Source organism: Tenrec ecaudatus, chromosome 5 (assembly GCF_050624435.1).
Source record: "Tenrec ecaudatus isolate mTenEca1 chromosome 5, mTenEca1.hap1, whole genome shotgun sequence".
NCBI classification, from domain to species: domain Eukaryota; kingdom Metazoa; phylum Chordata; class Mammalia; order Afrosoricida; family Tenrecidae; genus Tenrec; species Tenrec ecaudatus.
In genome coordinates this window covers 23,660,863-23,683,481 of record NC_134534.1, presented here as the reverse complement: position 1 = coordinate 23,683,481, position 22,619 = coordinate 23,660,863, and the positions used below count along the sequence as shown (strand labels likewise).

At 43.5% G+C, this 22,619-nt stretch overlaps 1 protein-coding gene across 4 annotated transcripts in view; it reads right to left on the bottom strand.

Annotated features, from left to right (window-relative positions):
* TRPS1 (transcriptional repressor GATA binding 1) overlaps positions 1-22,619 on the bottom strand; it is a 260,400-nt gene that overhangs the window by 189,752 nt on the left and 48,029 nt on the right. For all 4 annotated transcript variants that reach the window (XM_075549346.1, XM_075549349.1, XM_075549348.1 and 1 more), the window contains 2 exons: positions 21,255-22,183; positions 6,145-7,274 (listed from right to left, as the gene is read on the bottom strand). In XM_075549346.1, the coding sequence (XP_075405461.1) occupies positions 6,145-7,274; positions 21,255-22,183 (2,059 nt within the window). The remainder of the gene's footprint in view (positions 1-6,144; positions 7,275-21,254; positions 22,184-22,619) is intronic.

The window sequence follows — 22,619 nt, the reverse complement described above, 5'->3', positions numbered from 1 at the left end:
TTTTCATATTTTATAGTGTATCATGTAATTTAATGACACACCAAAATATATGTCATAGCTAGGTTTTTGAAACAAAAAGAAAACTGGAACATGACCATGTAAAGTACGCCCCTCCGAGTCCATTCTTTCAAATCCTAGTGACTGCAAAGTCCAGAATGTGCACAATCTTGAACAGCGTGTGCAATATCCTTCTAGAACCATCAGTAGATTTGTGTAAGAGAGGGCGGCTTCCAAAAGTTAGTGGAAAAACCGAATTGAAAGACAATGGAATTTTGCTACAAACTATTTTGAAGTACCCTCACACACATAAACGCACACACACACAGGATTGTTGTGTGCAAGTCAATTCTGATGCATGGAAACTAGAACTTCGCCAAAAGGCTTTGTTTTATATTGTAATTTTTATGTAAATAGATCACCAGGTCTTTCCTCCAGATGCCACGGGATCTTTTGTCGGATGGCAAGCACTTAATGGCCATGCTGTGCTACCAAGTTTCCTTCTCTCACACACACACACACACACACACACCTCAAAACTCACTTCTATTGAGACAATTCCGACTCACAGCCGCCTGCAGGACAGAGTAGAACTGCCCCTGCGGGTTTCTGAGACTGTAAACGTGGGCATGGGAGTAGAAAGTCTTATTTTTCTTCCAGACACACGTTCTGTAGTCCTGTAGCTGATGAGTACACCTGTAGATATCTATCGTTTGTTTCATTTTTGAACTTACATAAAAGACATTTGGCTGCAAATATGTTTGTTTACAAAAATTCTGTTTGTGAGCTTCGTCTATGTTATATTTAACCGTTATTTGTTCAAATTCATTACTGCTAAAATTCCATTGTGTGAAAATTCTACATTTTATTCAATCAATCTCAAATGGATCAATAGATACTCATTTCTGGTTGTTTTTGCTTTTGGTCGGTTTTGTTTTGTTTTTCTTGCTCTTACCAAAGAATCACTGATGCCGGCCATTGCCGCACGCCATCCCCAGCACACTCATTTCCCCTGCAGAGAGGCACTACACGGGCATGGGGATATGAGCATCTCATACTGCCGGGATTTACCAAATTCACCTTCTAAAATCCTCATGGACTAATTGCACCCCCACTCGCAGTGCTCTTTGTCTGGCAGTCTGCGTTTACTGAGATGAGTACAGCGACCTTGCTCGCATTTGCCATAAGTGCCTCTCTGGTCTTTCTTGAGACTACCATCTCACTTTCCTGCACGGGCCACTCCTTGTGATTCTGAAGTTTCTAAAATCTGAATTATTTTCTGCTTCATGTGCCAATTTTTATCAACATTCCATGCTTTTTTTTCTAACGGTTAGGTGCATACTTTATACATTCCCATTAAATCAAGGTTGTTAATTCGTTAGTCCAGCCTTATTTTTAATATTATTTTTGCCTACTTGATCTTTATATACAAGGAGCATTCTCAAAATGCCCCACTTGATTGTAATTGATTGGATTTCACTATATTATCAATTTTTGCTCTGCATATTTATAATGAAATATTATGTATTTATACCTGTTTTCTCACTTCCTGATGAACTAAAATTCTTATTATTACAAATCCTTCTCTCCTATATTTTTTTGTCTTAAAATCTGAGAGTAATAAAGTGTGGGCATTATTTACTGTTATTACAATAACAGTGCCTATAACTGAATAGATTTGTATTCTTTGTGCTTAGTACATGCTATATTTTTTGTATCTGTGCCTTTCATCAGTTCTGGAAAATCATCAGACATGTTTCTTTAAATAGCGATTGCTTGTTCTTCAGTCTCTCTATTCTTGTGCAAGGGGACACTGATCAGACATGTTTTAGAACAACTTCACAGTTCACTGCTCACCTCTACCTTGTCCCATCTTCTCCAGCTCTTGCACATTCTGAATAATGTCTTCAAATCTAACTTCTGACTAACCCAATTCTCTAGAATTTTCTCATTTTATTCAAACTTTTCAATACAGTTTAAGCTTAAACAATTGTGCTTTCCTATTCAAAAATTGCTGTTTCTTTAATTTCCTTACATATTTCTAGCCTCTTGTTGTTTGCTCTGCTTAATTCTTGAAACATTCACTATGTATGACTAGTTTATTGTTGTCTCTTCTGTAATTGTTGCTTTTCTAAACTTATTAATTGCCCTTTCTACAGATTTCGCAAGTGCTGACGTATTCGCTTCTGTGATTATACTTATTTTAAAGTTATCTTCCTTCATGGAGGCCATGGAGACCAAATTAGCCTGCTATCCAATGGAGAGTATTGGTTTTCCTTTGACAAGTGCCAGGGAGAGAACCTTCCAGTGCCCAGTTCCCAGGAACGCCAAGTTTAAGCCCCAGTTCAGTTGCAGCAATCACATTCATATTTGCCCCCAGTACGACCTCACGTCACTACCTGTTTGCCGTTCACTTCTCCCTGGTCTGAGGTTAGCTCATGATTGACGAGAAGGGAAGGAGCGCTTTAGAAATTGCGTTTAATTTGTGGAAATTGAGTAAGGCATTAAATAGTAGGTTTTACATATGATAGTGGTTCTGTAAGAAGATCGCCATGCAACTTACAACAGAAACAAATTAGACACTGAATTTTTTTTTAATGAGGAGTGCAGCAATCTATTAAAGAATGTACATAGTGTCTAATTAAAGGATTTCTTTAAATGGACTCCCAGAAGCAATTTCCTGAGTGGAATAATTCCACCATGTCATGAGCTAGGGGACAATTGTATGCATGGAATATAATAATATGTGACCTACATGTACAGCAGGTAAGAATAAAGCATTAGCAAAAGAGAACCGACCCCTTGGTCGCAGTCACTAAGGGTTGACTCAACTTAAACTTGGTTCTTAAGAAACATTTTCATGGAAGGGCCTCTCCCTGAGCTTTTCCACCCACCGCTCTAAATCAACTCCCCAGTTTTAGTTATTTCTTACTGCTACATGAGTTCACATTTGCAAAATTCTCCGTTTATGTTCAAAGTTACTGTCCTGGAAGCCTGGCACATAAAGCACTCCGAGATCAGGAATATTCCATAGTTATAAAACAAAATGAGGGTGGACGTTAGCCGCAAGAACAGTCATAAATGTAACGAGACAGATGCGGCTGGACTGCAGAAGTCTTGTCCTCCTGCTCTCCCTTCACGATTTGAGGAACCGCTCTGAGAGCAGATCCCCACAAACCTCCGCAGGAACGGTTCCTCGGTCGCCCCGGGGACTCCATTGCTGGGCAGCTTTCAGCCGAGTTTCAATTTGCTGCCTACCAAACTACCTTCCCTGAAATGGTGTGTCTTCAAATATCAAATATTTCTCCAAGAACTTCAACAGAGATCAAAGAGAAATGACTCAGCACCTTAAAGGCTCAAAGATCATCAAAATTTCATTAGTTCTTAAGAATAAGAAACGGGCGATTTTAATACACTCAGAACAATGCTGTTCACCTTTTCAACAAATGTGATGAAAGGTGGTGAAATTTTAAAAGGTACAAATAATGATCATTTGCTGTCAATCCCCAGGTGTTTCAAAAAGTTTCAATGCATGTGAACCTCTAAAGAGATATGTTTTAAGACCACGTAAGGGTCAAAGATCACAAGGTAATTTACTTTGTAGATCTAAGCTTAGAACATACCTTCAGTACACTAAAATGCTCAACAAGAATTTTATTTACATAGAAATATTCACTGAGCATCTATCAACCCTACAGGTGCACGGTCTCCTCTGATACTGCTGAGTGGCTCCAATTCACAGCAACCTCGTGTAGGACAGAAGGAAACCCTGCCCTGCCCTGCCCAGTCCTCCCAGTAACAGCTAGTTTGGAGCCCACTGTTACAGCCACTGGGTCAATCCATCTCACTGACGCATTTCCTCTTTTTTTTTTGCTGGTCTTCAACTTTACCAAGCATGTCTTTACTCTAAGGATTGGTCCCTCCTGATAAGATGTGCAAAGTGAGGGAGATGAAGTTTGACCTCCGCCACTTCTAAGGCACATGTTGGTCGTATTCCTCCAAGACAGTGGTGACTCAAAGCTAGAACAGTCTCTTCCCTCTGGAACTTACTTCGTTATGAAATATTTGCTAAATGCTGAAGCTATTTAGCAATATTCTGACACGAAGTTCTATTTCTTGGGGTGGGGGTGGGGGTGGATGTTTTGTTTGCCCCAAAGATGCTGAAAGTTTATTTTAACAGACAGGTTCTTAAGCAATGGCCTCAGCTTTCTCCAGAAAAGTCATTTGTCTAAGTGATCCGGTAGACAGGTATCTCAGAATTCGTGTGTATGTGTTGTGTGTGTGTGTGTGTGTGTGTGTGTGTGTGACTGTGTTGCTACTTTTCTCATGTTAAAAAGGGAACTGGCTCTGAAAACAAAAAGGGTTATCTAATTTTTACATCGTCTAACAAATGAACATGTACAATATGTACATGCTCACACACTGAAGCCTTGAGAGCTTAGGGAAAATCGATGTCTGCTAGCCCCAGAGATAAATTAACATGCAGCTGACATCCGAGGAGCCAGAAACACTCCAAGTGTGAACACATATTTGATCGCAGGACTGTGTCTTTCCTGGGGCTGACCTTATAAATTAAACAGTGTAAATCTCAAGCCAGTGTTTTCTGAACATTTTGATTCACTGTGAACATTAGGGTACCCTTCAAATTAGCATCTAACATCATTAGCCGTTGTTGGGCATGAACAGCTTCCTTGCCGGCGACTCACAGCACATACACACACACCCTCTCACTAACACAATTTTACAGAGACTGGGGGCATGTGTAATATATATATATGGGCAGGAAAACTGACATCTGACTTTTAAGCTAGATACTGATGTCCCCTGCACCCCAGTTACCAAATCTTTACAAAGGCACACCAACACATCTTTCTACCAAAGAGCAGCTGTGGGTCTCAACCATGAATCTTTCGGTTAGCAGCCAAATGCTTGCCCATTGTGCCATCGGGGCTCCGTGTATATTGACTCTACATCTAGAAAATCGCTTTAACATGAGACAGCAATTTACTTTGATTCCCAGAGTCATATTAACAAGAAAGCACCAAGTAATGTGGGAGCACTCTGTAGCCCGTTGTTAGAACACCAGGCTCGGGTTCAATGTGCCTCGCTCAGGGAGGCGTTTCCTAATCCACCAGATTAAGCTGTGTTGTCATCAGATGCACCACGACGGCCTTCATTTTTGATGACACGCAGCCCTCTCGTAATGATCTGTTCAGTTTGACTTCATTAACTTGTTGTTCCGCGAGGGCCCTGGCATGTCTGTCTCATTTCTCTTGTGTCTTCAATACCTGGCAAACGTGTGACTTTGCAATGACTTATTTACGTAAGCAATGGTCGCCACAATGAAATGACGGTGTGCATCCTAAATTCAACTCTAGAAAACAGGCAGGCTTTGTCTGAGAAAGTGGAGGTTTATTAAAAAGGGTGAAAGGAGGAGGTCAAAAATAAGCCCCCCAATGAGTCTACAATAGCTTACTGTATATACTCAAGTATAAACCAGCCTGAATATCAGCCGAGGCACCTAATTTTACCACAAAACTGCATTAAAATGTGCTAAAAACTTGGTTATACACGAGTGTGTATGGTAAGTGCTTTCTTAGACTTGAAAAAGTGAGTGTGCAGAAAATCCAATGTTAACCAACATAAGAGTACTCACCTTCAGATTATTGTTCAGATGTGAAACAAGGATGCTGGGCAGCTACTCAAAGCTAGGAGTTCCAAGCTCATTTGAAAAGAAAAACCAGCCTGATGTCCACTTGGAAGTGGCCGACACTATGACATGAGAGGGGTGGCTTCGGTCTCAGAGCTGTGCCGCCGCCACCAGTTAGGGCTGTGGAGTCTCACTCCCCAGGGACAAACACATGGCTGGTGGTGAGTCTCGGAACTCTTTAGCCACATCGGCATGACTGCAAATTCGAAAACGCACTCCACCACGGGGGAGTACACGACAGGTGGGGAACCTAACAGCAAAAGGTCTGAAGTAAGTACCCACATAGTAGTCGGTGGTGATCCATCACGCATCTAAAGATGCCATGAAGTTTCAGGGTCTTTCCTGTGCTTTTGTTGCGCCCCTGATCTCATCCCTGGCATCCTTCTGCCTCCACATCACTGGCTCCATTCGCACCCCCGCCCCCTAGGATGGCTCACCTGTAGTGTCGGGAAATCTCGTCCTCCACCTGGGTAATAAAATCACATTTGGTACACGTGTGTTCTTTGCTCTCCTTGACGGCCTGCTGCGCATCTGACGCGGGCAGGGGATTCGCCTCTTGTTTGACGTCCGATGCGTGCGACCCGTGCGCGCTCTCGTAATGCAGGAGGAGCACGTCGACGTCCGGCGTGGAGAACGGGCACAGGTGGCACTGGTGCCTCACTCGCGAGCCGCCAGCTGCTCCGGGAGACAGGTGCAAAAGCAAGAGCGCACAGTGGGAACAATTACTTTTTCGACAAGCAAACGGGTAGGTAATCTCTCCAACGTGCTTTTCTGGGCTGCACAGGCCTCGGGGACAGAAGGGACAGTGCTTAATGGTACACTTGTGAATGTTATGGAGTTGCTGATAGTGGCGGAGCAGCGGCCCCACCACAATCACGTCGGGGCCGTGGCTTTTAGAATAGCGAAAGTCACAGAACTGACAGTTGTAGCTTGTTACCATGTTATCCTCGGCTCCCTTGCTGGAAAAATCCTTCTTTTTAGTTCCGCTAGAGCCCTTGTCTGCCTTGGGTCCCGACTCCCCGTCTGCGCTTTTGGCTAGGTCATTCTGGTTGATGACAGAGCCCCTGGAGAGCTTATCGTTCAATTCCGGATGCAGGCTGCCTGCCTGCGCGCCTCCGTGCTGCTTGCCGTGATGCTCTAGCAGCTTCACGGGGCTCGACGACTCGCAGCTGAAACTACAAAATTTACACCAGTAGTAACTGGTGGCATCGGTACCGTTTTGTCTGGAGGAATCGAGGGGCTTGATGGGCACTGAGTAGCCAACGGGCGTGTCATCCCCCGCCTTGACCGTGATCTTGTCGGGCCACTTTCCCAAGTCTGCAGAATCACCGGATCGAAGCGCAGGGAGGGCTTTGCTGGAGTTTTTCTCCGTGGGTTTCCCACCCTCGGAGGAGGGGAGGGAGGCCTTGGTTTTGTTGGGGTGAGTCTGCAGGAAGTGCTGCTCTAGTTCGGTGGAAGAGCGGCCCATGTATGTGAAGTTGCAGAATTTGCAGCGGAAGTACTTAGTATTTCCTTGGCAATCCGGTGTTTTCCGGCCGATGCCAATGAATGTTCCACCGGAAGTGACCTAGTGCAGAAGAGATGCATGTTACTCTCGTGTCATTCATCTGTGACTTCCCGAGGGAGGGACTGGGAAGAGGAGGTGGGCTGTGTGATCGGTCCACCTAGTCCACATCCAAAAAACACAATAGCAAAGTAGATGATTTGGAAATCACCTGAGTAATCAGAAGCAAATAAACTCACTCCTCATTGCTCCAGTTACCCTTGGGGAGAGAGACCCATTACGTCAAACATGGTAGGCCGAAATAACGTGTAACTCATTCAAGATATTTAATGTCATATTCGTTATCAGAGGAGACAATTAGTTTCAACTGAGTAGGTTTGACCATCTCTTCCCTCGACTCTCATTCTGGTGGAAGCAGCCAGCCCTCATGGGCTTTCTGTTCAGCACGCGGACGTGCTGGCTGCCAGACCCGGACTCAGGTGCTCCCAGATCACTCCGGGCAGACGTCCCCCAAGGAGCTCTTGGATTCAGTTTGGATAGCAGCAAGGCTGCTGGCAAATCTGAGTTCTTGTGTCCACTGGGTAAAAAGACAGGTGCTGAGATGACCACACAGAGCGTGCGACCACTGAAGCCCGAGCAACCACAAGTAAACTCAAAGGACAAATGGAATTGAACGGACAGGAAAACTTGATGAACGGGAACCCGTCTGGCCAGTTTCATACGTCGGCCATTCTAGGAGAAACACAAAGAGGAAAACATCCAGAGTCTTAGGTGACTAAGGCTCTTTCTCATGACAAAGGGCCCAGGCCCTGCGGTGAGGGGGCTGATGCGGATGTCCAAAGGAACAGATGAAAGAAACACTGTGAAAATCACTACAGCCTTGCTGTCCCCTACTTGGAAATCACATAGTAGTGGAGTGTTACGTATTAAATTGTGTCCTTCCCCGGGCCCCAAATATGGCTTGTAGACCCTAACCCCTCTCTGTGGATGTAACCACATCTGGGAATAAGATTTTGTTTGTTAAGTGAGTGAGACCTTCTCAGTGCATGTGAAGTTTAAACCACTCACCTCTGAGACCCATGAGGAGCAGTTAGGTGCAGAGAAACAGATGGAAACTCCAATGGAGGGGAAGGTACGCACGACACTACAGCAGACCGGAAGGCCCTTGCCCCGTAGCTGACAGAAGAGGTAAGCTTATCCCAGAGTACCTGAAACTCCCACCTCACTGCCATCCAGCCCATGCTGACTCCGTGACCCCTGTGGGTTTGCACAACTCCCTCCCTTGAAGCTGCTGGTGGTTTTGAACTGCCAACCATGAGGATCTCAGCCCAACACGTAACCACTACACCACTGAGGCTCCTTCCCTTATAGTAGGCTCTCTGAATTTCAACTTCAAGTCTTCTAAACTGCGAGAGAACAAATTTCTGTGTAGGAGACCACTCACTTGATTTGCTATTAAGAGAGCACTCAGAAGCTAAGACAGGGTTATGAAGACCTTTAAAAGGTCCTTTTATATAATATCCCAACTCCAGCAGGCACCTCAATGGGTCGTACAGATCAGCTGCCACAATGCATGACTTTAAGTAGGGATTTTAGCTGAAACGCTGCCAAGAGGGAGCAACTATCAGAGATTTTTTTCAAACTTTCCCAGCAACCAGATGTAATACATTAAGCAAGTGGCATAATCATGTTCTGCCTTCTTCAACAGCTGCTCAAAAATGACACGTGTGATCACTGCTCATATCCTAATCACTTCATGAGAAAAGTCTCAGGCGTCACAAAAACCATTTTAAAGGCCCTACTTGAAATGCAAATAATATTCCTTTAATGCACTGAGAAATGTGTTTGCACTTCTATTGTAGAAGATGGAGATTGACGTCTTCCTTCTGCCACTTAAAGAGAGGTGTGACCTTAATCAAGTTACTTAACCTCTCTGGTCAACGGCTTCCTCAATTTGGAAAAGCTCTAAATTTATTTCCAGTACTATAGTACTAGGAACTATGCATTAACACATAAAGAACTCAGCATGTACTGTACATTAAGATGATAATTTATGAAGGTCTCCAGCAACCTTTAATTGAAGGATGAGAGGGTTTCACTTAAGACGTGTCTCCATCCACCACACCAAGCACACAGATTGCAGTCTGACAGGAGCTGAGCATCATCTAGCCAGACGTGAAAACTGGGATGCCTTCCCAAGTATCAACCTTGGCCATCAATCCCTTGAGTGAGAGATGTCAACGCCATACCACTCAAGGACAGTTAAACTGCCATTCTACCTGAACACGTATGTGACCACAGCTACTAAAACCTGCATCGGCATGGCATGAATACCACAGTGACATGACTACATCTGTTTCCTAATTGGCTAGAAGGGAGAAGAAAACTTAACTTCCATGAACTCAACGTTTCAGTGTGACCCCACCAGCTCAGAAACCTATCTTGCCTCAAGGACGGCAGATTCAGAATCATCACATTCTTATCCACTGGGCAAAGCCAGCAACTGTGCAAAATCCAGAGACATAAATTTGCTCTGTCTAGCTACCGCATGGTTTCAGGTTGCTAAGCTTCCAAAATAAAATATGTGTTGAACTTCTGCTTGTAGACCGGGGATTCCTGAGCAACCATGACACATCACCACTATTTCTCTGCTTTTGCAATCATCAGGCCTCGTGTTCTCTGTCCACACCAAAAGAATCAAAGAAGGAGCGTGAATATTTCTAAGAAAGCCCCTCTACATAAGATTTTGAAATTCATTTAAGTTATTACTAAGCATCACGCCACCTCCTCCAGTATTTGAAAACAACTTTGAGAGTCTGAAAACCCAGACTAAGAATGTCCATAACCAGCAAGGGTCTCGCATAAAAAAGAGCCAACAAGCATTGTGTTTAGGAATTGATTCGTTGAACGGCCACAGAAAATTGCTTTGGGTCCTTAGGGCTGGTGGCTGCCACGTGTCCCTAGGTTTTGTTTTTGCCCCACAGAGAAACATCCAAAGCCATTTTTATCCTTTCTATGATGCTTGATGTACACGTCAGTGAGAAACACACAACTGATGTGGATCATTTTAAGCCACTGTAAAGTAAAACATAAGGTAATTGTTTCAGGGAAAGTACATCTGACTATTAACCATGCATATTCTATTTTCATGACCCACAGATATTCATTCAAATGATCCTGTCCTAGGTGAAATGTGTATGCACCCCAAACACATGGACGCACACAGCGAGAAGCGCAATGCAAAATAAGTGTTTGCAGCAACATTTCATTGAAGTGAATTACCAGGAGATCGTGCCTACGCATTCTGAGAATGATTTCCAAATTTTGAAATGGGTGAATGTAGCAAGAAGCAGGAAAATAAAAAAAAAAGGTTCCCCTCCTAGTTGTAACGAAAGAGAGATAGAGATAGATCATCAGTAGTATAAAGAGTACAGCTTCCAATCATTCTTCTTTTGGCTAACCAGAACTTTAATTATAAGCTCATTAATCCAGCAGTTCCTTTGATATGGGCATCCACGCTTTAAGATGGATATTAAACCACAAATTCTGCTTCGGCCCCAAGTGACATGTATTCATTCATGTAATTAGCAACTACTGAGGAGTTAACTTGTGCCAGGCCCTGTAACGTGCACAGACATACACCTGAGAACAAACTAAACCACATCTCTGCCTTCAAGATACTTACACTTGAATAGCCCAAACTGCACATACGAATCTTTTCTTTTTCCATCTGTATTTATCTTCGCTTCCACCATGTACTTCCAAGGGACGTTCCAAAGCTAAATTCCATGGGAAATGCACGTCATTGCACGTGGCGACTCTGCTTCCTCAACTAAATGAATGTAAGCAACCTTGCTTCATTACCTCACCTATCAGAGGCCGAATGGGTGGGTGGAGGGAAGGCAGGGGTCTGGGACTCCCTCGGAATGCTCTCGCGCCGTCTTCTCCAACAGCCACAGCGATGAGACATAGCGCCACTGAAGAGCTGATTGTCTTACGTCATTTCCTTTTGTGTAGTAGATTCGTAAAATGGATTTCTTGTAATAAATAGCCGCGTGCAGCTGGTGCTACCATAGTGGGAATGAGCACCCTCTACAATATGATTTACACGGGTGGGATTGCTATTTAATTCCACCCGACAATGGGATGAACAGACTACAGAAAGGGAAAGTGGCAAAGTCGCTAAGTGACATAAACTCATAAACTTGTCACTCCCAGCAGAGCAGCGGTTTTCAACCTGTGGGTCGCAAACCCCTTTGGGGGCTGAACAACCCTTTCACAGGGGTCGCCTGATTCCTAACAGCAGCAAAATGACAGTTATGAAGTAGCAACAAAAATAAAGTTATGGTTGGGGGCGGTCACCTCAACATGAGGAACTGTATGCAAGGGTCGCGGCATGAGGAAGGTTGAGCACCGCTGCAGTAGAGCTTGCTATAATCAAAGGGCTCTGCTGCTACCGAGCTAAGGCTTCATTTTCTAGCTCTCTCTGACTGAAGAAAGAAGTCCTCTTCAGAAGCAAGCAGAGAAGCTCTGGTGCCATAGCGGTTACAACTTAGGCTGCGATCCACGAGGTCGGCAGTTTGAAATTACCGGCTACTTCTCAGGAGAAAGATGAGGCTTTCTATTTCCCTGGCCTCGTTCCAACAAGCCCTACCTGACATGGATGGTCTTCTTCCCCACCAAAAAGAGCCCCAAGTGTGTCCTTCCTCCCAAAGCAGGTGGCAATGCAGTTCTTTGCTTGTGAATCAGAGTTCAATAGAAAAAAAAAAAAGAAGAACCACTACTGCAGAATCAAAGAGCGTGTTTTACATCGGTTTTCATGGACTGAGTGGTATGATCTGAGTACCAGTTTTTCAAACTGTTCCTCATATGTGTTATTTTTCATGGCTTTCATTCCTAATTTATTTATTTACATGTGATTTTGCAAAATCACTTGGATGAACAAGGTAAACATTGAGAAAAGGATCCTTTTCAAGTTCTTTAACCGCAAATTATTCTTTGCCTCCTACAGAGCACAAAGCTAATGACAATAAAATCTAAAAGAATGGGTCAGAGGAAAACATTTTATTTTTAAAAAAAATTTAAACCCTCAAACCTCTTAAAACGCCACTTTAGCCCATGTGCTACTTTCAATGTAACAGAAAGTTTGTTCGAAGGGAAAACGAGGTTTTCCTCCGATGTGGTTCGTTTTCAAGTGCTGAAATTGATATCAACAGAAATGATTACAAACTGCTAATTTAAGAGGACTCGAGGTTAGGGGCTGATAGTCAAAAAAGCAAAATGTTTTTTAAAAAAAAAGCTTAACTTGTTGAAAATCACTGCTCAATTTTATTGACGTTTCAAATAACTTGAAGAAATCTAAAAAGGTCAATCTTGGTAGAAAATAACTATCATTAGGAATAAATGTGTAACTCCGCAGATGGAATGCTTCTGCACTGCATCGGGTGTCAAAAACATCGCGGGAGAGAGAATGAAGCCGAAGGACATACTTTGTGTTTAAAAGCTTTGATAAGGAATCCAAGTCAAGGCCATCACCTGTGTCTCTGGCTCCAGCTCCACCCTTCCTGGGTCCCTGTCCCAGCTCCAGGCAACCCTGATCACCTCTGGAACCAGGAGAGCGGACCAGCTGACTTTGAGGGAGCAGCGAGTCAACTGTAAAGGGATGTTCTTCACGATGCACCTGTACACTGCCGTTCGGATTAGAATCATCCACAGTGGAGCCCACGCTAGATTGCAACTTCTATGCAGCATAGGTCTGAACGAATGTCTCATTGGTCACCTGACATTTGGGCTGAGAAAACACTAATCAATCTAAAAGTTCATCCCTGCAATTTAGAAGACAGCCTTTGAACGAGAAAACAGAAAACAAAACAACCAGGGCAGTGCCAGTGGGTGAGAAGGCTGAGCGCATTAGCCACCGCTCCCCTCTCCCGCAGGGGCCCGACCCGGTCACTGCCTCTTAATGAAAGCACATCAAAACTGCATGTGCGTTCTGAAGGGACCTCAGCGGGAGCACGGAGCGCCCAATCACTGAACATGACAAGCTTCACTTAAGCTGGGCGCGCACACCTACCTACACTGTGCACCAACCACTGAGGCTAGGAAGTGACACAGCTCGCAAGTCCCCAGGCCTGCGGTTCAGAGCACAGCACAAAGCTCACAAGAGACAGCAAGGTCGGTAGAATCTGTGCTTTCGCAGCGATGCACCGGCCAAGAGGAGAGCACCACACCCAGAGTGACAGATCGGGCAGGGCTTCTGGGAGGAGGTGTCCGTGAACTGTGGGCAGATGAGTGAGCACTGGACAGGAACCTCAAGGTAGTGATCACAGAAAAGTAGTTCATGTGGGGAAGGGGGTGAAATGAGCAAACAAAAAAATAAAAATGAGGGTGAAGTAGTGTTCGACGCTCTCGTCAGGAAAAGCTGGATTTCAAATGGAATGGGCTACAATATGATCCCGGCTATGTATGCGTGATTTCCTCCACGCACACACTAGCGTTTTATCTCTCCATTATTCCCTCTAGAACAGTGGTTCTCAACCTTCCTAATGCCGCCACCCTTCAATAAATACGGTTCCTCATGTTGGGGTGACCCCCAAAGCATAAAATGATTTCCATTGCTACTTCCTGTCATTTTGCTACTGTTATGAATGGGGCGACTCCTGAGAAAAGGTCGTTCAACCCCCAAAGGGGCCGTGACCCACAGGTTGAGAACCACTGGTCGAGCATCTGGAACATAAAACAACTGGGAGTTGCTACCAATCGGACAAATTCAAACCGCCTCTTTTGGTTTCTGAGATTTTAAACCTTAACTGGAGCTGACAGCCTCATCTTTCTCCCTTGAAGGAGCTGGGGGATTCAAAGGGCTTGACCTTGAGGGGCGTGGTTTGATGTATGCCCCTCTAAGTGATAGTGAGGGATAAGTTGGAAAAGTAACGCCTCGTCAGCGGGTCTTGGGATTCAATTATGCAAATTAGTAGAAGGTGGACCCGCACTCTCTATAACATCCAGAAAGACCAGGACGTTGAATTTATGTAATAATTGGGAGGGGGGAAATCTCAAGGAAAGAAGGAAGGAGTGACGTAAGAAATGGAAGGAAAGGAGGGAAGGAAGCATTAAAGGTGAAAGATAGGAATAAAAATAATAAAAAGGAGGAGAAGTAGAAAAGGGGGAGAGGCAAGGGAGGGGAGAAGAGAAAGGAGGAAAGTGGGGAGCGGGGGAGAAGCCATAATCTAGCTGATAGTGACCATGCATGAGAGACAAAGGACCTCCCCTGGGGTTTCCAAGGCTGCAATCTTTGCAGAAACAGAACGCCACCTTCTCTTTCTCCCACAAAACAAACCACTGTGCTAAAAGCCATCCACTAAGTTAACAGTGGGGGTGGAGGGGGTGAAAGGAGAGGGGGTGGAACAATGAGATACATATTAGAAAGAAGCCCAGGTTAGCTGAGATTTCAAACCAGATGGGGATTTGAATTTGGAAGCAGAGATTAGAGTCGACAAAAAATGGTCATTTGAGGGAAGGAGTTAACAACGTATGTTGACTTTGAGGTGTCTGTGGAATACCTAGGTGGAGCTACTCTTCATCTGGAAAAACAGGTCTTAAAGCAAACAACGGTTTATTGTAAGATTCCCAAATATGTGACCAGTCAAATGAAAGAATTCAGGTGTTCTTTAATCGTATGTCAACAGTTCATCTAAAAACTAAGAGAAATGCTACTCAAGTAGATGCTCTTTGAATTCCCCAAACACGCACTGGACCACACTCCACTTACGTTCAGGATACAGAGAAAGAGATGCTGCTACTCCGGGCTGCGACGTGCAGCGACTGGACAAGCTAAAGGCAGACAGATCTGTCTGTCTCGACACCCATTTCTACACTTGCTGGCTCATGGGCAGCGGGTAAAACTTCAATTACACAGAAAGGGGGCCTGGGTACATCTCCTCAACCTTTAATCTTTGGAGGAAAGCCAGGGGAAATTGTGCTGAATAACTCACGGAGCAGAAGGAACCTCTCAGTCTATTTAATAAATCTTAAGTTTTTAAAACAAAGCCCTCTCACTGAGCGGAACAGGAACTAAATCAAATGCATGGGTGGAAAGTCCCTGAATTTGAGGATAAAACTGTGCACTCGTCTTGATTGATATAAAATTCACCCCTCGTTCAATAACTATCAAATAGCAGTGTTTTTTAAATGACAAATCTTCAAAAGTAATGGGAATGTCAATGATTTCAATTACAATCCAGATCAATGCCAACAAAGTAGCATTTCATGATGGGAACTAGATGACCATCAGAGAAAACAATGATATCCCCCTATTCGATGTGATTCACTTAGTATGCATGCAAGAGCCCCGACTAACTGACTAGTCTACTATCTTCTCTTCATTCCATACATTGGTCTATTATCTATTATTCCTTTCTTTCCTATTTGCCACAAACTCTGGAGAGGCTGAGAGTCACCACGGGACAACCTATTTCCTTCTGCTCAACTCTGTGATCTTCGGCAGGTCCGTGAGGCTCCTGTAAGTCTCAGTTTCCTAGTGGTACTGTAAATGGGCATAATGAGAGTGTCTGCTTCAATGAGGTTTATGAAAGCCGATTAATCACGAGAGAGCACGCAGATCCACATCAACACATAATAAAAAAACACTTAGCAAGTGTTAGTTATGATTGGAAGTGAATTCAAAATTGGGAGGAAAAAGGAGAAGATACGTGTAATTTGGATTAGGTAAGCGAATATCGGAGAAGAGTGTGGATCAAATTGGAAATAAAGCAAAACAAATTTCACTTTTTACTTCAAGTTAAAAATAAGGATTTTCTGATATTCTGGGGATGCATGTCACACCTCCACGCTTAGGCTATTCTTAGCAAGAAATCAAGAAAGCTATGATTCTGACAACTGGACTCCAGGAAAGAAATCAGAAAACAGGGGGGAGCTAATCTGCCAAGTGTCTCGACGTAGGCACTACTTACAGATCTGTGTTCCCAACCGATGCACGTGGATGGAGACGCACTACCAGTAGCCTCAGAGGCAATAAACACTCCGGATGATAATCTGCTGACTGGAAATGGTCAGTACAACAGCTATCTGACAAAGAAAACTTTGCTAGGTGTTGAATCATACTAAATGTGTCAGACACAATGCTAACCAAGATTTCTTCTCTAAATACTCAGCTTGTAAAGAAATGTAGACATCCAAAAATGTGAAGTCTACGTTCTCTTAACGAAACCAAATAAACAGAAATCAATGAAGGGTCGACGTCCATTTTTCTGACCGTCGTGTCACCAGGTCAAACAGATCTGACTGCTAGGCAGGCAGAGGGGTCCAACTGGGATGGCTGCGCTATCCAGCTCAGCCATGCACACTGACGGAACTGACCTGGAAAATGCCAGAACCTCACTTTGCTTTATGGCCTAGGGTAAGCATATGTTTCACTCTGCACACTTTTATTACTTGTTAAAAGGACACAATCCTAAATATATGCAAGGGTTCATATGCCAAACATTCTCTACTCTATAGGCAGTTTGAATTGATTAAAGTCTCATTCACCAGTTCTTCTAAAGCGCAGTGGTCCCCAACTCAGAAAAACAAAGAAACAGAACCTGCTAAGATGTATAACTTTCCCTCATCTCCTAGATCAAAGAAAACTCTAAGGCAAAAAAAAAAATTTGGAAATAAGATTTAAGAAAAGTCAAAATAGACCACAATGAGATTAATGTCCCCCGAGTTTTTCCTTGGGTTTTGTTCAAACGAAGACACTGGTATACATTATGGCTCTTTAAAGCTGATGCAGTTACCGGTCACCTTTCTGGAAATACAAACACAAAATACGACTTCCTATCTCCAAAATCGATTCTTCCAACATGGACAACTCTGATAAAAATACTTACCAAGGATTTACTTCAAGTTCAAATACAAGACACTTAGTGAGAGTAGATTATTAGTGATAGTCGCCTTTAACCCTTAGCATTTTATTAAGGGACAAAATGAATTTAACAGATGGATTTCAACGGCTATCTTCCTGGTGTCCTACATAATGTGTTAATAATAGGAAAGGTCTGAGTAATAGGAAAGGGCAGTAGCTGCATGGTGAGCATTCGTAAACCCAGGATGGCTGTAACACGTTCCCGTGGGAAGCACCACTTGACAGAACCCCTACTTTTATAACCTGATCTGAGGGCGAAGAGTCCCCCAATAAAGATGATGCAATACCCTAACGCACAGCATATTAAGCCCCAATGAAACAGTGAAGTTCACATTCAACAATACAGGAATCCATTCAGTGATGGTTTAAATAGAAGCAGAATAAAGCAGATTAAAAAGAAAGAAGCTGTAATTATTTTTTGAAGAACCTCAAACTCTTGTCCTACTATTGGCCTGCATGTGAGCCTCAAAGGCAAAATCCAGGTAATAAACATTACAGGAAGGCTTACCAATCATGCCACACCCCCTTTTAAAGTATAACAATCTAAAAAGCATGCGGGGAAAAATACAACGAAAATGAGAAAAACTAAGATCTTGATCAAATCAATCGACACTGAGCTAGCCATCTATTCTTGTTCTTGACAAAGAACACACACGCTTGCTGATCTCAGAGCAGCGCAAGCTACATGAAGGTGGGGACAGCCAAAGCCACACCAATTGTCCCCATTTTCTAGGTGAGTAGGGGAGATTAAATCAATAGATTTAGAAAAGGACAATTCTGATTACAGGATGGGCACTTAAATTCAGCTCCATTACCCTACGCGGGGTTCTATTTCCTATGCGTGAACACACATACGCACACACAGACACATACACGTTGGCAATATTACTAATAAAATTTAATTCTTTGATTCAATGAATTGGAGCACCATTTACACGGAAGTTGTTGCTATTGTCGTCTTCAGGTAACATGGTGTCCATCTGACTCATAGTAACTCTATGTACAACAAAGGAAAACACTGCCTGGCGGGGGCCCCACCCTCACAATTGTCCCTGTCTCAGCCCACTGCCAGTTACCTGCCAATTCCTCTCACAGAGTGTCTTGCTCTTTTTCACTGCCCCTCACTGCTCCCCCCTGTTGCCTGACCGCAGTAGGTGAGACAACGCTTCACCATCCCCCCTTCTACGTAAACATTAGTAATGCAAGGATGTCTACATTTCAACTGTTTCCCCACATTGATGTCAAACCATTGACAATAATTGGAATTCAGACTCTGCTTACATTGTTTTTGTTCCCCTCCCACCAATTACATATCTCACATTTGTAGTCGTTAGCCAAAATTATTTGAAACCATCCAACGCAGAAACTTACATAGATCAAAGCCAGAAATTTCTTTAAATCCTCTATTCTGACTTTTGTTCCTGTTTTCCTGGCCTAACATGTCATAAATCTATCAGTAACCACCAACTGTCGTGTGTGTGTGTGTGTGTGTGTGTGTGTGTGTGTGTGTGTGTGTGTGTGTGAGAGAGAGAGAGAGAGAGAGAGAGAGAGAGAGAGAGAGAGATGGGGGAGGGGTCTAGTTCAAATGAAAAAAGATGAACAAATTGCTCGTCTATTACTTTAACTAATTTCAATTACAGATATATAAAAATAAGTCCTGAAATTGAATGCTTATTTGTCTGGGTTATTTGTGTCTACCAACATCTTTTCATCAGAATCCACACAAGCCATTAACTCACTATAAATTTCTGACAAAACCGCGTTACACGGATCCTACAGTCAGCACGTATCTCCCGGCTGCTCTCTGTCTCCGCTCCGTTCAAGCAGCAGAGAAAAATCCTCACCGATTGCATTTCCGGAACGCACGCATTGTGGGTAGCGAGGGGACTTTCAGATGTCCTTTTATTCAGCGTGTTAAGAAGCTGTTCAATATTCATGTCAGCATAAAAGTATTAATACCTCACTTATCTTCAGACATGTTTCTGCATCAACATCTGGTGCATGCCCAAAATGTCTCAGATTAGCATTGGGCCAGAAGTCTATTTAACGATCCCAAGTTGGAGAGAGCGAACTGTGCAAAGACTTGTTTTCTAAACCTAATCAGATCTTCCAGTCACCCATGTTTCCACAGATGGCTCGCTTGCTCTCTCAATATTCCTTTCGCTTTGAAAAGAAACCGATCTTCACAAGAATGCCTTCCAACACGCTGCCTCCTACCACCGTTGAGTCTTCTTTGTGGTGTGCAAGCAAAGATCAGCTGTTTTATTTCCACTTCTATTAGTTCAAGCTCAGCTAGCCCAACACATCTGTTTTATTTCTAAAATCACTGCCCAGGAAAAGTGTCCAGCTCGTTCTGCCCAAACATAAACTTTACTATAAATAACCAAGAAGAGCCTAACAAATAACTGTTTGGGGGGAAATGGAAGTGTGTTTAAAAATCTGAATTCTTCCAAAATATAGGCCTCCATAATCTTCGTGTGAGAGCCTTCCTGACAGTCTGGCTCAGCTTCCTTCTGATGTTGTCCCCGGAGTGAGCAAGCTGAAACTCCTGCCGGAAATCCAGGTATTAACATCATATTACTTGCTAATTATAAAACACCGTTTCTCATACTGACATTATTCACTTCCAACCCTCTTTTATCTGGGACACGTATTTGCTTCCCAATCACAGTCTGACGGCAGAGTATATCTGACATTCGACAGTGAAATGATCTTTAATAAGACAGCAGTTCAGAGCAAGCAGCCTTTGTGAATAATAACTATGTTAGCTTAAGTTGGTGCTCCACAGAAATAATTCTATTTGTGGAAATTCACAGAGTAAGAGGGAATTTTTGGAGAACTTTATGAAGAGGAAGCTGACTTCTCCTTTAGAGTCCCTCCCAGAGAGGAGAGTGCTATTCTGACATTCCAAGGACTTAGCAATTCTCTTCGGATTCTCCCTACCAGTATCACCAAACTATGTCCACTCCCTGTGAGTGGACTCCCTTCAACACCCCTCAGCCTGGATTAGTGTGCTGCCATTTGGTCAACGGAGGTCTAAGACAAACGTGCCGCATTATGGAGCTGATGATATGACCCATATGTTCAGAGATTTGGTGGGTCAAATGTGTGGGGTGTGACTTCACTCATTCTCAGATACATCTTTATTCGACCCTACAGAAGATGAATCTAAGTCTACTATGTTTGAAATCCCACCGGCCTAATCACACAGCAAGTTATCTCAACTGTGGCCGAACTAATAAATACACTTTCTCAGGATAACTTGGAGTTTCTTCTACACTGAAATTACTAAACTTAAATGAATATTCTTTAGACTCAATTCCACTTTGCATTCTCTTCGAAGTTCTAACGAGTTTTTTTTTCTTTTGCCCACTTCACATATGCTGTGAACTGAAGACTGAAAGGTAGATCAAAAAGGTTTGTCAGTTTTAATAAAAACCTAAATCTTATTATGATTAAATGCTTTAATAAATTATTGCCATTTTCTTGAAATGTGGAAAGCAATGCTTGCTTAGACTGCACCAAGGTCATTTTTGTGTCTTTAATGCTTAGCATCACTTGGACTTATTTCTAATCAATATAACATTCCATTTCCAAACAGGCAACGACAATTAGTTTTTTTTTTCGGGAGTCTCTCTCGCTTCAACCTTCAATGTGACTTAAATCTACTTCACTTTGGTGTCCAGCTGAGTATAAAATCATATCCTAAACCGAGACACAGGAAAGACCCTGACAGAAAGACCAGCCTTATAATCTAAAATGAAAGCAAGGCATGTTATTATCATGAGAACCATATAAATCAGTGCCATATTTGGAAGACTGTGAAAACACCAAATTGCTGTGAAGTATGTCCAGAAATAGGAAGCTCAGCTTAGTCGACAAAAGAGGTCCTGCCGAGCTAATGGAAACGTGGGGACTGGTTCTCCCGATGACAGGTTAGTAACACCATAAAAGCGCCTCTGAGGGCAAAAGGCATGGGACATGTCCGTCTCTTCTGCTGGATCCAGCAGAGGACCTTTCTGCAGTTGGGGACATGGGGTTGATCGCCCACGCGCCAACTCGCCCTTCATTACTAATGTCTTTGATTGTACACAGAGATCACAATACAAAGCACAAACCTGCACATCGTAGGTCCCATTTAGTAAAACAGGCCTCGAAGAATTGATGTCCTGCAGCACACCAGAAAGCACAGAACGGTTGACCTTCTGGAAGTCTTTGGGATGGCTGAACTGCACCATGTTATGCAGGGCCAAGATTTTGCTGTCCAGCTCAGCATCCTGCCTGGTGCGGTTGTGCAGTCCTAAGTGATACTTTCGGAAGTGCTTGATCAGATCTGTGGGGTCATTGCCATAGTAACCGTATCCACAGATATTGCATTTAAAGTCCTGAAGCTCTGGAGACAGAGGTGCCGGGTCTGGGTTGTCATTCGCCAGTACGTCAGTTTTGGATTTGCTCAGTCTCACACCCCCATCTGAAGGCACTTGTGGGTTTTTTGAGGCTACCGAAACCGGGCTTGAGCCTTGGCAATTGGCTTGACCACTCTGCGCTTGCCCTGTTTCCTCTGTAGCCGTGGGCGACATCTTATGATCATCCTGTGTCTCCAATGAATCCCCTGGTGGGGTGCAAGCCATATCTTGAGGGTCACCTGTGTCTGTTCTTTGAGAAGACTTCACAGGCTCACAGGCTTCCCCAACAGCTGGAGGCGAGAAAGCCAACATATTTCTGTCTGTCCCCGCATCACGCGGAAAGGAGGGTTGGGCTCCTCCCTTACTGGGGTTTTCATCGTTGAAGCCAGCCTTCTCGTTCACGACTGAGCTTCTCACATCCTTCTTCCTGCTAGAAGAAGGATCTGCGACTTGCAAGCTCGAGTCCTCCTTATTATTTAGTTCTGCAGCATCACTCTGATCCGTATTTTCTGACATCTGATCTGCAGAAAAGTCTTTGCTTTTTCCAGATACTTTGCTTTCCGTACCTATCGGCTCCAGGGTCTGGCCCTCGCCTTCACTAGCGACGTTTCTCAGAGGGGGGTTCTTTTTCCGGACCATATCTGTGCAAATGGAAGGAAAAGGCAGATGCAGGGTCACATGAAAGTTACCGACACAGTAAGCAACTCTAAACTATTTTATTTATTCTATTAAATGTCTTCCAATATGAGTAACACACTATCCCTCCGGGGGGGGTTGGGTGGAGGGGAGCCCATTTTAAATGTTTCAAAAATTAGAGATTACAGCATCTAACATACATCGAGAAATACTTTTGTCCCCAAGAGTGGATCGTTTTGATTCCTAATGGGTTTAGGAATACTGAAGGATTCAGATGTATTAGCTTCATCCTTCCGATTACCTATTATTCTTGCCTGTCAAATTAGAATCCTGACCAATGTAACTCGTCAGTGATAGACATATACGTATATGCTTCTAGATTTATACACGTCAGATCCTATATAAAATGCACGCAACAGACATGAAGGTGAGTCTCAAGCT